The sequence below is a fragment of the Anolis carolinensis genome, chromosome 2, assembly GCF_035594765.1.
Source record: "Anolis carolinensis isolate JA03-04 chromosome 2, rAnoCar3.1.pri, whole genome shotgun sequence".
In the NCBI taxonomy this organism is placed as follows: Eukaryota; Metazoa; Chordata; class Lepidosauria; order Squamata; family Dactyloidae; genus Anolis; species Anolis carolinensis.
This window is the reverse complement of record NC_085842.1, coordinates 194981115-194995197: the sequence shown is the minus strand read 5'-3', so window position 1 is coordinate 194995197 and position 14083 is coordinate 194981115. Positions and strand designations below refer to the sequence as shown.

Genomic DNA, 14083 nt, shown 5'->3' with positions numbered 1-14083 from the left:
TTCCGGACAGCTGGTTGTGAAAGGAGCAACTGAGACTGACAATCACATTCATTGGCCGGGAAACAACATGGAGATAATAGTGGAAGGGGACGCAAATGCTCAGGTTGGCCTTGTGGCTGTGGACAAAGCTGTCTATGCCCTGTACAAAAAGAGTAAGATAAGTCAGACTAAGGTAAGGCATAGAATTCCATGGGGTTTGACATCTGAGATCTTGAAGTTTTTCCTGACTTGCTGAAATCATACATTGTTTCATGGAGCCTATTCTCTTCCAGATCTGGGACACAGTAGAAAATAGTGACATTGGCTGTACTGCTGGCAGTGGTAGGAACAATGTGGGTGTGTTTGAAGATGCTGGGTTGGCCCTGGAAACCAGCAACAAGCTTTCCACAAAACAGAGATCAGGTAGGAGTAGGATATGACCAGATCATGGAATGTTAGCTTTGAAAATTAATTTGTCTAGCCCAGGGGTCCCCAAACTTTTTTAACAGGGGGCCAGTTCACAGTCCCTCAGACCGTTGGAGGGCCGAACTATAGTTTGTTTGTTTTTTAAAAAAAAACTATGAACAAATTCCCATGCACACTTATGTGAAGTAAAAAACAAACAAAATGGGAACAAATATAGCCTCAATGTTAATAATAATCATAATAAAAATAATAAAGAGGGTTGGAAGAGACCCCTTGGGCCATTTAGTCCAACCTCCTTCTACCTTTGTGCACCAAAAGCACTAGAAAAGCACCCCATAATAATTGATTAAATAATAATTAAAATACCATTATAAACAAGCAAAGCTTTGGAAGGCACACACCAGGCAGGGAGGAGGTGAGAAAGGCGTGCGCCTTTCCTTCCTCGGTGGAGGAGGAGGGAGCCATCGCCTCAGGGGCCGGATAAATGGCTTTGATGGGCCACATGTGGCCCCCGGGCCTTAGTTTGGGGACCCCTGGTCTAGCCTATATACCCAGTATTTTCTTTTTGACTCTTTCTTTCTTACTTCCCTTTTCTTTACACACCTTCTTCTCTCCTTTCCCCCGTCCCTCCATTCCTTTTCCCATTGCTTTCCCTGATACACCCTTCTCCTCTCCCTCCCTCCCTCCCTCCCTCCCTTTTCTCTTTTTTTCTTTTCTCTTCTCTCCTGTTTTCTTCCCTTCCTTCCTTTGTCTATTCTTGCTCCCTTCCTTTCCCTTTTTTCTCTTTCTTTCCTTCCCCCCTTCCTTTCCTTCATACACCTTTCCCTCTTTCCTTTCTTTTCCTATTTTTCCTCTTCTTTACTTTTGTTCTTTCTTTTCCCTTTGTCCCTTTCCCCATCTTTTCCTCCTTCCTTTCCTTTCCTTTCCTTTCCTTTCCTTTCCTTTCCTTTCCTTTCCTTTCCTTCCCCTTCCCCTTCCCCTTCCCCTTCCCCTTCCCCTTCCCCTTCCTTCCTTCCTTCCTTCCTTCCTTCCTTCCTTCCTTCCTTCCTTCCTTCCTTCTTCCTCCCTCCCTCCCTCCCTCCCTCCTCTCTTCTTCCCATTTCTCTTCCCTTCCTTTCTTTTTTCCCCATTCCTTCTTTCTTCCTTCCTCTGCCTAGGTGATCTACAACATTGAATACTATCATCAAATGGTCTAAAAAGTATGCTCTAGGACGCCTGTCAAAGGCTATTGGGTACAGGATCTTGGAGATGGCAAACATGTGTCCCAGCATCCTTCAGGACATTGCATTCCAATACATCTTGCAAATCAACAAAGGCTAATAAAACTTTAACTTCAAAGGGTGCATCTAGATTGTAGAAATAATGCAGTTTGACACCATTTTAACTGTCACGTGGCAATGCTATTGTACCATATGAATGGTAGTTTTACAAGGTGCTTTGAATGTGATTTTCCTGCTTCTTGGCAGGGGATTGGACTGGATAGCCCGTGAGGTCTCTTTGATTCTAAAGTCTTTCGCTTTCTGTGCCAAAGCTTGCTGGTACTTCATCAAACTACAACTCTGATGATTTCATAGCATTGAGCTGTGCCAAACTGCCTTATTTTTATAGTTTAAATCAGGCCTGCACAACTTGAGAGTTGTAAGGGCCGAAACTAAATAGGCTTAAAACCATGGGGCTACAAATAGTTTTCAAGCACCTCACTTTCCAAGTAAGGTATAATTAATGCTTGTTTAGAATTGTTGCTGTTGTGTGCCTTCAAATCATTTCAGATTTAGGGCTAGATACCCAATCCCAGAGTTTTCTTGTCAAGATTATTCAAATTGTTGTTTTTATTGTTGAGTGATTTGCTTCATTGTTTTGCTTGCTTTTATATTGTTGTATCTGGGCATGGCCCCATGTAAGCCGCCCCGAGTCCCTTCGGGGAAATGGGGCAGAGTATAAAAATAAAGTTGTTGTTGTTGTTGTTGTTGTTGTTGTTATTATTATTATTTTATTGTATGACACAGCAAACAAGATAGTCATGCTGGATTTCCTATCACAAAATCACAAGTCGAACACTTCCCAAGTGTCTAGGGCTGTGTGATGTATTTTCGGATGATGTGTGCAGATCCCAGCAGGGTGGCCTTTTGCAGTTGGCAAATCGTGATTTTGTCAATGCCTATTGTTTCCAAATGCCGGCTGAGATCTTTTGGCACCGCACCCAGTGTGCCCATCACCACCGGGACCACCTGTACTGGTTTCTGCCATAGTCTTTGCAGTTCAATCTTGAGGTCCTGATAGCGGCTGAGTTTTTCCTGTTGTTTTTCATCAATGCGACTGGGATGGCGGGCATCAATGATCCAGTCGGTTTGTTTTAATAATGTCTTCTTTTTAAACTTGCTGCCAGATATAAAATGCCCTCAGGTTGCAAGGCGAAGAAGGCGTCGCTCCATACAAGGTACGTGATGAGTGACAAAGATCCCAGAATATTTGATCTTGATTAAATAATGTTGTAAAATATGCACTGGAAGAACATTCAAGCTGCAAGGTTGTAGGAGGGCATTTTTCTGGAGAGCCATTGTAAAGCACTGTTGGTGATACTGGACTAAGTGGATAGGTGTGTGAGATAGGATATGAATCCTCAATGAAAGTCCTTTGGGTCTCCAAAGGATGTCAGATATTCATCTTTCCTATGTCACGTTATCATATTTCTTTAATTGTCTTCTTTTTAAAATTCTTCCTTACTGTACTGCTGTATTGAATTATTTGAGTTATTTTAATTGTTACAATATTTAAAACCTGAGTGCTAGCAAGATTTGTCTGTTTGGTGCCTCCCTTGACCTTTTCAAGTTTTAATCCGTTATGTTAAATGAGATCTAACACTGTCCATCCACCAGATACCATTCAGCCTATCTCCGTCCTCATTAGAACTACCATGCTGGAGGATTTAGAGATTGGCCACACACATCAGTGAAAAAAAATGTATTATGAACTTTAGCTCTGCTACAGTCTCTTCATATCAGATTTGAAGTGGCAGATAACACTATATATCACAATTTTTGTTCCCGGGTTATAAATATAATTTCCTAATTAGTTATTAGGAATATCATTTCCTAATAAATATCATTTCCTATTGTTTCTATCATAAAAACATGGCAAAGCATTGTTTTTTGCTATATCATGCAGCACATTTTGCTATAGTTTTTCAATGAACATCTCAGAGTCTCAACCATTTCAACATAGTTTGTGGCAGCAACAAAATGAAGTTTCTGGAGTATAACAACTATTTTCAAAGTAAGTACCACATAATTAAACAGGAAATAACACTTTCAAACAAGAACACATTTTTTCAAATTTTGTTACATAGTATAATATGGACACATACACACACACACACACACACACACACACACACACAAATCAGAAGTAGCAGCTACCAAAACATGGTGAGTTCCATTATTTTCCCTTAGGCCACATCTTTATTCTTCTTTAAAACAACGAAGTCTCCAAAAAGTCAATCTTTGAGTCTGTATCACCCATCTTTAGGAGAAATCCCAGTCCCAAGATAATTACAATTACATCTGCCTTGTGTTTTCCTAGGTGATAATGAGGAGTTTATATTAGATGAGGATTATATTGTCTCCAGGACTGAATTTCCAGAGAGCACGTTGTGGGAAACAAAAGTACTGATGGGCACTCCTAACGATAAAGGGTAAATGTCTTCTGTGTCCTTGTCTTTATTGCAACTACTTTTCAGTCTGGAGGCAAACTGAATTAAACCATAGATTTCATCCTAAATGGAGTTCACTGTCATACACCATGCCAGCTCCATTGGATTCTCCATCAGCCAAAGGTGTTAAAAATCATACAGGAGAAGAAAAAGAAAACAGGATGTTAAACTCATAGGTCTTCTTTTGTCAAGAAGTTGTTTTTGTCATTGTCTGGAGGGATATCCATGTAGACAGAGGCCACTCCTGGCTATGTGGGCACTGGCAGACAGAGGCTGAATCCATATATGCAAAATGATCAGTCCTTATCTCAATTGTGATCCTGTTGGAACACATTACATTCCTCCTGCTTTGAAGAGAAAGCAGTTCTTTTAGACACCAGGTTTTAACACAATTAAAAAAACCCCTACTTTTTACACTGTTAGTTCTAAGACTAATTGGCTTGTCCTAATTAAAACTTGTCCTGAATTGGTATTAGTGTAGAATCAGGGGGTAGGTATTTGGAGGCCTGGAAAGGTTGGTGAGTGGTTAAATTTGGGGGCCAAAATTTTGATATGATCCGTTGATAAATTGAGGGTCATTCTATGGTGTCTGCTGTCTCCCTGCTGTCTCTATTGTCCTGTTGGGATTGGCTTTTCTTTTAGGTTCTCACAGAACAAACTAAGCTCTGCTCAGAAAAAGGGATGTCACCTTTTCTTTGTAAGAGTGAAGGTACATTATTCCATTACATTTACATTGACCCTTGAATATGTCAACCCACTTTTGGGGGCGGCCGGGGGGGGGGGGTAATTTTAAAACTAAGTATATACAGTGGCGCAGTGGGTTAAACCTCTGAAATGCTAAATTTGTTGACCGAAAGGTGAGCTCCAGCTTCTGGCAACCTAGCAGTTCAAAAACATGTAAATGTGAGTAGATCGATAGGTACCACTCTGGCGGGTAGGTAACAGCACTCCATGCAGTCATGCCGGCCACATAATCTTGGAGATGTGTACGGACAACGTCGGCTCTCGGGCTTAAAAATGGAGATGAGCACCAACCCCCAGAGTTGGACATGACTGGACTTAACGTCAGGGGAATACCTTTACCTTTACCTTTACCTTATATATAGTAGGTCTGGAAAGTGTGGTGTCACTATTTTTATTTTACATTTAGTGTATATGTGCAGATGATCACAAATAAGTGAAAGCTAGTGGGCTAGAAATGACGTGTCCATTTCAGAGCTAACATTTAGTTGTATAAGGTTGGGAGATGGGCAAAGTATCCAGTGGGAAATGTCTGAAAAGAGTTTACCTTGGCATCTGCATACAGAACTTTCTGCATTGGACTTTCTTTTAGTTCAGCATACGCATGTATAGAGATCCCAGCATTTTCAAATATGTGGAAGAATGCCACTACAGGCAGTCCCCAAGTTACAAACAAGATAGGTTTTGTTAGTTTGTTCTTAAGTAGAATTTGTGTGTAAGTCAGAACTAGGTAAATCTAGTTAAAAAAAAAAAAGATTTGGATAGCACATTGCAGAGTTAACCCCTGTGGTGTTTGCTTTGCTCTCTGTGCCCCTGTTCAGAAGATTTCATCTCACTTTCTGTCCCTGTGACAATTGAATTTTGAAAAAAAAATGGCTTTTAGTGGAAACAAGGCTTGGTGAGAAAGCTTTGGTTGAGATAGCTTTCCCCCATGATAATAACTCTTTCAGGAGTACATTTTCCTTTCAAGGGGTAGATTTCTTTCACTGTTGTCTCACCCCAGTTCGTAACTATGTGTCATTGTCGTTTGTAAGTCGGATATTTGTAACTTGAGGACTGCCTGTATTTCAAAAGCCCTGTGACCTTTTGGTTATTCAAATATGCAGATATCTGCATACATGCATATGCTGAACTGAAAAAAAAAAGAATTCAACATCATGTTTGTCAGACATGAATGTGAAGACAAAACCTTTTGGTATCCTTCCCACTATAAATTTTGCCCCACTTCAGAGGCCTGGGATTCTTTGCTCACTGGGTGTGAGAAATAATAAAATATTTATTATTAAAATTAATATTTTATCAAATATTTGTTATTTTGTTAAATCCAGTCATTTTTCCACATTTTCAGGGGGTTGACCTAGATGGCCCATGTAGTCTCCTCCAACTCTATTATTCTATGATTATTCTATGATTTGCAGGGGTGAGGAGTTCTGGGTCACTTGTAGGTCTCAAGGACAGATGGAAGGAGTAGGACAGAAAAGGACAGAGGCTGTGAGCTTTCAATCCTCTTATTGTGGGAACAGAAAGCTCAGCACTTTCAAGTTTGTGGGAGAGAAGTAAAGGGAGAGACAAGTGAAGTTCTTGGTAGGAGGCAGCACTCAATGGGGATGGAAGCAGCTTACATTATTGCTTGGGATTCTACAGAACAGAGTGCTTATACACATATTTATACATATACAGATGGGATGGGGAGATTATGTTTTAGTGGATTTTAACTGTGAATTTTTAATACTGTTTACATTTAATTCTGTTTTAATGTTTGCATATTTGTATATTTTCAATTATATGCTAATGCTTTTATGTTACACCACTCTGAGTCTCCTTTGGGAGAGAGAAAGCAGGGTATAAATAACAACAACAATAACAACAATAACAATAATAATAAAAATAATACAATAATAATAATAATAATAATAATAATAATAATAATAATAATAATGTGGTTATAGAGGGAAAACAAAAGGAAAGGTGGCAAGTGAGAACCATCCAGTGCAAGTGAGTGGTCAGAATGCTAAGACAAGACTATCCATTTATGTGGACGTGAGAATATATCTACAGTAGAGTCTCACTTATCCAACATTCACTTATCCAACGTTCTGGATTATCAAACGCATTTTTGTAGTCAATGTTTTCAATACATCGTGATATTTTGGTGCTAAATTCATAAATACAGTAAGTACTACTGCGTATTGAACTACTTTTTTCTGTCAAATTTGTTGTCTAACATGATGTTTTGGTGCTTTATTTGTAAAATCACAATTTAACTTGATCTTTAATAGGCTTTTCCTTAATCCCTCCTTATTATCCAACATATTCGCTTATCCAACATTCTGCCAGCCCATTTATGTTGGATAAGTGAGACTCTACTGTATATTTAAATATTTGCTAGGTAGGGAAAAAAAACCTTTCAGCTGCTGCAGTTGTGTGACTGAAAATAATCCAATATAGTTAAGATATGACATGATAGAAATGCCAAGTTGTAGTTTTGTAATATGGAGTGGGGACAATGTATGGCTTTTAATAACAATTTTACTTTCAATTGAAATAGGAGAGTGATTTTTTAATGAGATCAAAACAGGTATTTTGTGGATTTAGCCTGTAAAACCCAGGCAATAAAAAGTTTAACATTTTGCATGATGCAGAAGCCAGTGGAGCTTTGAAAATTTGCATGATACATTTTCTGTACTTTTGGTTAACCTAATAAAGGTGTTGTTGTTTTGTGGAAACAGCAAATATATACATATAATATGTGGACACTTTTCTTTTTTGGAATGTCTGGGAAAAGCTTACCTCTGTTTTGGTATGTTGTGCGCTTACCACTGCCATTCTATTTCACTGGTGGCCATTGAAAACAATGTTGTGACATAAGGACATGGAGAAATTGCCCTAGAATTTAAGAAGTAGAGAAGAATTATATGGCCAGCAGCCGCCACATACAAATTAGCACATCTATTTCCCACTGTAGTCTGCATATTATAACCTCTGCCTGCAAATATGACATAACATATTTCTTCTTGTACTTAGAATCTCATCCAGGAGAGTTTATTTTTCAGTGAAGGATTCCATCACAACCTGGGAGGTGTTGGCTGTGAGCATTTCAGAAACAAAAGGTAAAGTATCCTAGATGGTCCCAAGAGTGAACCACTATGGAGGTAATCAGAGCCGGCCCTGGATATTTTTCAAGTGTAGGCGAACAGAATTTTGGCATCCCCCCCCCACCCCAAACCAATCACTGAAAAATAAAAGCGTTGGATAAGCGAAAATGTTGGATAATAAGGAGGGAATAAGGAAAAGCCTATTAAACATCAAATTACATTAAGATTTTACAAATTAAGCACCAAAACATCATGTTTTACAACAAATTAACAGAAAAAGCAGTTCAATACATGGTAATGTTATGTAGGAATTACTATATTTGCGAATTTAGCACCAAACATTGAACAGGGATATAGGGCAGTGTGGACGTAGATAACGCAGATAGCCCCCGGTATTAAAAAAAGCTCTAAAATCAGGACAATAAATAAAGAACAACACTCTGAAAACAGGAGAAATCCAGACAGTAAACAATCAGGGACAGCTAACACCTCCCAAAAAAAGATTCTCCCAGGCAAGAAGAAAGCAGGCCTTAAAGCCACAGGGCCATTAAATCCTTATCAAGGTGAATAATTAGAGTTCTTTCTCCCACCCTGGACCTTCTACAGATATATAAACCCCACTAATATTATTATTATTATTATTATTATTATTATTATTATTATTATTATTATTAACAACTTTATTTTTATACCCCGCCCCATCTCCCCGAAGGGACTCGGGGCGGCTTACATGGGGCCTTGCCCAATAAAACAATCAAATATCAAAACACAGCAATAAAACAGTTATCCAATAAAAACATCAATTACAGTAAAAACAATCGTTAAAATCAACATAAAACATACAATATTAACACTGGAGACTAATTCATAGAACCCAGGCAAAGTGCAACATGTGCCGAAATGGGCCGAAATGGGGAAGGCAGTTTCACAGTTGAAATGGGCTTACCTCACAATCTCTGAAGGCCCCAAAGGCGGGCCCAGCACGGGCAGCGGGAGGCGCAGCACGGGCACTCTGGCAAGCGCTGAGCCACCCGGTGAGTGCTGGGCCGCCCGGTGAGTGCTGGGTCGTCCGTTGCTCACTGGAGCGCTGGGCGGAACGGGAAGGCCTCGCTAGGAAGGCGTTTGGCGGTATTTCTGTTTTGCAAAGCCCTGAATGCCTTCCTGGCAAGAAAGGAAGGCATTCAGGGCTTTGTGGAGCAAAAGCGGCGACCTCGGCTCCTTCCTTGCGGAGGGAGGCGCAGTGGCGGAGACAGGCCGCAGGAGACAGGAGTTGCCTCAATGGTGCCCCCGACAAGATGGCGCCACAGGCAACTGCCTAGTTGGCCTGGTAGTTGAACTGCCTCTGGGTAGGATGCACACAAGTCTACCTTGCAAACTTACAAAATGCTTGTTAGATCTAATGCATGGCTAATTTTGATTCTAAGTCACCTTCCTTCTTTGTCTATCTTCCTTACAGGCATCTGTGTGGCTGCCCCTTATGAAATAACTGTCATGAAAGATTTCTTTATTGACCTCAGGATGCCTTACTCAGTAGTTAGAAATGAGCAGATTGAGATCCAGGCTATTCTCTACAACTATGGAAGGAACAATATCAAGGTAGGTTTATGGTTTTGGACAGAGCTTTGTAATCTCTAACAGTGAAGAGCAAGCCATGAAAGGTTACTAACTGTAGTAGCTTCTTTGCTTAATGTCACTGCAGCTATAACCAACCATTCCATTTATAACTCGGCACAAACACAGAAAACAGGATTATTAATAAAAAAAGAGGTGAGCAACTAATCCATGCTCCAGTCCATAATAATAATTCACACACACACAAAATGGTAGTTGGTTCAAATAGCTAAAGGTGTTTTTTTTTGTAAAATTGTAGTTTTTGCAAACAAAAAAGAGATAATATGTGCAAAATCATAGAAGATTGGGAGGAACTGAAAATAAAAGGTTTTCATCAAGTTCAACAGGAGAAAAATAAAGTCCCCCCACTCCCAACATTTGAGAATGAATGAAGTAAAAATTCAAGAAAAGGTGGCCTCCCTAGAATACAAGAGAAGGATCAATACCATGGGCTAATGTAGAATCACAGTATCATAGAAATAGAATTGGAAGACACAACAGGGACCATCCAGTCCAACCCCCTGCCATGCAGGAAAAACCAGTCAAAACACTCCTGGCAGATGGCCTAATGTTTAGATGAAATCTATTTGCTTTCAATTTGAATTCACTTCTCCATCTCTTAATTTCTAGAACAGCAAAGAACAAACTTTAATCTCCTCAATATGGCATATCTAAGCTATTTCTCACAGGCTTGTCTTACAGAATTTTTACCATTTTGGTTGCCCTTCTCTGGACTCCTTCCAGTTCATTACTGTTCTTCTTTAATTGTGGTGTCCAGAACTGAACACAGTATTCTAGGTGAGGACTGGCCAAAGCAGAATAGAGTGTCAATTGAGATATCATACTTCTACTGATGCAGCCCATAATTGCACTGGCTTTTTAAAGTCCACATCACACTGATGACTCATGTTCTGTGTGGAATCTACTAACACTCTTGGGTTCAGACAGTCAACCAATTCTCAATTCATTTAACAATATCATTTAGCTTACATTTTCCTATCTTCTTTGTCAGAATATCACAGGGAACCTTGTCAAAGGCCTTATTGAAATCAAGATATGCTACATCTACAGCATTCCTTACATCTACCAAACTTGTAACCATTTAAAAAAGAGATAATGGCATGACTTGTTTTTGAGAAACCATGTTGACTTTTTATTAGTGTGACATTCCTTTCTAAATGTTTACAGACTACCTGCTTAATTATTTGCTTTAGAATCTTTCCTGTTGTATTGATGTCAAGTTGATCAACATTGTTTGGCTCCTCTTCATTCTCTTTTTTGAAGATGGGAAGGTTTGTCTTCTTCCAGTCTGCTGGAAATTTTCCTGTTCACAAGGAATTCTCTAATATGATTGCCAACAGTTATGAAAATACTTTTGCCAGTGGCTCCATAGGCAAAGTCAGTTGCTCACATCTGTTATCCTTCTCTGGTCTGTGTCCTTGAACTGGCAGGAAAGATGAAATGATGGTCTTTGCTTCAAGGCCCTTCAACTTCCTATCCATAACCTTGTAGTCTTATGTGATCTCCTGAAGGCTATGCCTAGAAGTGTCATTGATTCCCACATGGACCAACGAAAAGGGCTTGCTTCTGGTAGACAGCATACCTTTCAAGCTATTGTGTCAGTCCTGCAAACTATTGTTTCTGTTTCCCTTAGCAAGGAGTCCTTTTCCATCACCACCTATGTTCTTGGAGGTTTGGCACAGGCCATTCCATGTGCTGACTTTTCCAGGGACACCTGCACATGGTCAAAGGAAAAGGGCTGTTATACGTCTTGCTATTCCACATCAACTGACAGAATGATTCTACTTGTATTTATCACTTCCCTGTAAGTGTCTACCTCCAATGTTTTGGGAGTGACCTACCGTGTTTTCCCGAAAATAAGACCGTGTCTTATATTAATTTTTGCTCCCAAAGATGTGCTAGGTCTTATTTTCAGGAGATGTCTTATTTTTTCATGAAGAAGAATTCACATTTATTGTTGAACAAAAAATGAACATTTATTATATATTGTACAGTAATTGTCATCACAAACCAGCATAACCAGACAAACTGCGAATCTGTTCAAGAATTTTTTGTTACTACCATTATTTCCATGTACAACAATCTATGGTACGTACATTGACCAATCCTGCATACTCTGGTGTTCTGTTCGTTGGGCATGCTTCCAAACAAAACCTTGCTAGGTCTTACTTTTGGGGGAGGCCTTATATTTAGCAATTCAACAAGACCTCCACCAGGTCTTATTTTCAGGGGATGTCTTATTTTTGGGGAAACAGGGTAGTTACCAGAGACATTCTTGTAGATTTCTCTTCCACTGTGTTGTGCCCAAGAAAACCTCTTGCTCCTAAATATGTCTCTTCTAAGGGGGACTCCATCTTGCATTTGCTGCAGGTATATCTTTCCACATCCTCCAGCAAGAACACAAAATGTCCACAGCTATTGCAGGTGGTCACAGCAACATCCTTACCATTCATTTTAGCAGTCTTACATAGTAAATGGAGCAGAACTCTGGGCCTCCCCCTCAAACTCCCCCACTAAAAACCCAAACAAAATACCCCTATTTGCCTTTCCTGTATGCCTCACTCTTGTATGCCTTACAAGTCTTGTCTTTGTTTTGATAATAAATATATCTGTACCACAGCCAGCATGCTGTAGTAGGTTGAGCATTAGTTTAGGAATCTGAGAAGTCAACTACACTGCAGAATTCTAGCAGTTTAACACCTTTTTAACTGCCATGGTTCCATTCTGTAGAATCCTGGGATCTGTAGTTTGTTGTGGCATCCTCTAATAGAGAAGTGTAAATGTATCAAAAGTGTATCAAAAATCCAGTACCCCCTAGCATTCAGCCAAGCAGTTGATGTAATGTCAAACGATTATAATTGGTAAAGCCATTCTTCACCAATAATAATAGTTGGTCAAGTATGGCTTGACCAAACCACCGAAATAACGAGTAAACACAACAGTGTGGAATAAACTATGGGTAACTTTTGTTAATGTTATCAATCAATTTCTATGTGACCTGCAAACCAGACATGAACTTGGTGTGGAATAAGCCGAGGCAGTGGCCATCCAAGACCTACTCCTCACCTAACATGGGTGACACACCCGGGTCCCTGGATGCAACAAACTACAGTAGAGTCTCACTTATCCAACATAAATGGGCCGGCAGAATGTTGGATAAGCGAATATGTTGGATAATAAGGAGGCATTCAGGAAAAGCCTATTAAACATCAAATTGGGTTATGATTTTACAAATTAAGCACCAAAACATCATGTTAGACAACAAATTTGGCAGGAAAAGTAGTTCAATACGCAGTAATGCTATGTAGTAATTACTGTATTTACGAATTTAGCACCAAAATATCACGATATATGGAAAACATTGACTACAAAAATGCGTTGGATAATCCAGAACGTTGGATAAGCGAGTGTTGGATAAGTGAGACTCTACTGTATTGATTCCAGAGCAACCGCTCAGGGAAATGGACGGAGAATTCCATCCCAATTCTTGAGGATATTGAGACCAGAATTCTCCCTGCTCCAAGGCCATTTCCGTTCGCTCTCACCTTGTTATTTAAATCACAGGTGAAGATTCTCATTCCTGGTCTACACCACAAAGGGGTGTCTTAGGTGTACACTGGGATGTGAACCTATCCCTGTTTTTCCGCATGATGGCCTATTTAAGACCCAGACACACCAATTAATCCATAAGGAAACAGCCTAGTGTAGGCAACCCCCCCCCCCCCAGAACATGGGAAAAAATTCTATCCAGCCACAATGGCGACCACTAAAGTACACTGTTAGCGGGTGGGAGGGTGGGTCAGCACTGGAGCCAAAGTGAGATGTTGGGTGAGGCCACATGATTTCGCTGGCCTGGCTGGGGCAATATTTTCTTGCTCTCCTTAATGGAAGGGAGCAAAACGCCCGCCCCCCTCAGCAAACCAAGGGAGAAAGCCAATACTCAGCCTAAAGGAAAGGCAAAAGCAAACTCCCTCGGAATAAATATTGCCAAGTAAACTATGAGAAGAATGAAATGAGTCAGAGTTGACTAGAAAGGAGATAGGAATAACAACAAATGCCTTCACCACCAACAGTGTTAGTAGAGTAGAAAGCCACTTGGAAAAGCCACTTGGAAAAAAAATAGATTGTGTTCTGCCCCTCAAGGCACTTAGATCACAATCTGTTGTCATACATTTCTATCCCCAAAACATGATCTAAAATTATTAATGCATTCTATATGAGATTTGTTGTTAACAGGTGCAGCCTGGCTCCTTATAAGTCTCCTCACATTAACTTTCCGTTTACTGCAGGGCTTTGTTTGATGCACCTCTTTTTACCGCATCCAGTCATTCATGTCACCATTATTTTGCTTTGATTTTAAATTTATTGTTCTTTAGTCCAATAATAAAGTTTAGTTTTCATTTACCTCATTGGTTGGATGTAATTGGATAGATATAGTACTGCTTAATGTGGAGATTAGCATAGAATGGAAATCAGGTAGCTGCTTGAGGGGGAAAGCAAA

The 14083-nt window shown here is 39.8% G+C and overlaps 1 protein-coding gene across 4 annotated transcripts in view; it reads left to right on the top strand.

The window, feature by feature from the left end:
- Positions 1-14083, top strand: part of LOC100566600 (A.superbus venom factor 1) — a 111490-nt gene that overhangs the window by 41365 nt on the left and 56042 nt on the right. For all 4 annotated transcript variants that reach the window (XR_010003201.1, XM_062971468.1, XM_062971469.1 and 1 more), the window contains exons 14-19: positions 11-172; positions 273-402; positions 2792-2842; positions 3985-4096; positions 7880-7965; positions 9407-9546. Coding sequence is in view for 3 of the 4 variants with exons in the window: in XM_062971468.1 (XP_062827538.1) it covers positions 11-172; positions 273-402; positions 2792-2842; positions 3985-4096; positions 7880-7965; positions 9407-9546 (681 nt within the window). In the remaining variant the exon portion in view is untranslated. The remainder of the gene's footprint in view (positions 1-10; positions 173-272; positions 403-2791; positions 2843-3984; positions 4097-7879; positions 7966-9406; positions 9547-14083) is intronic.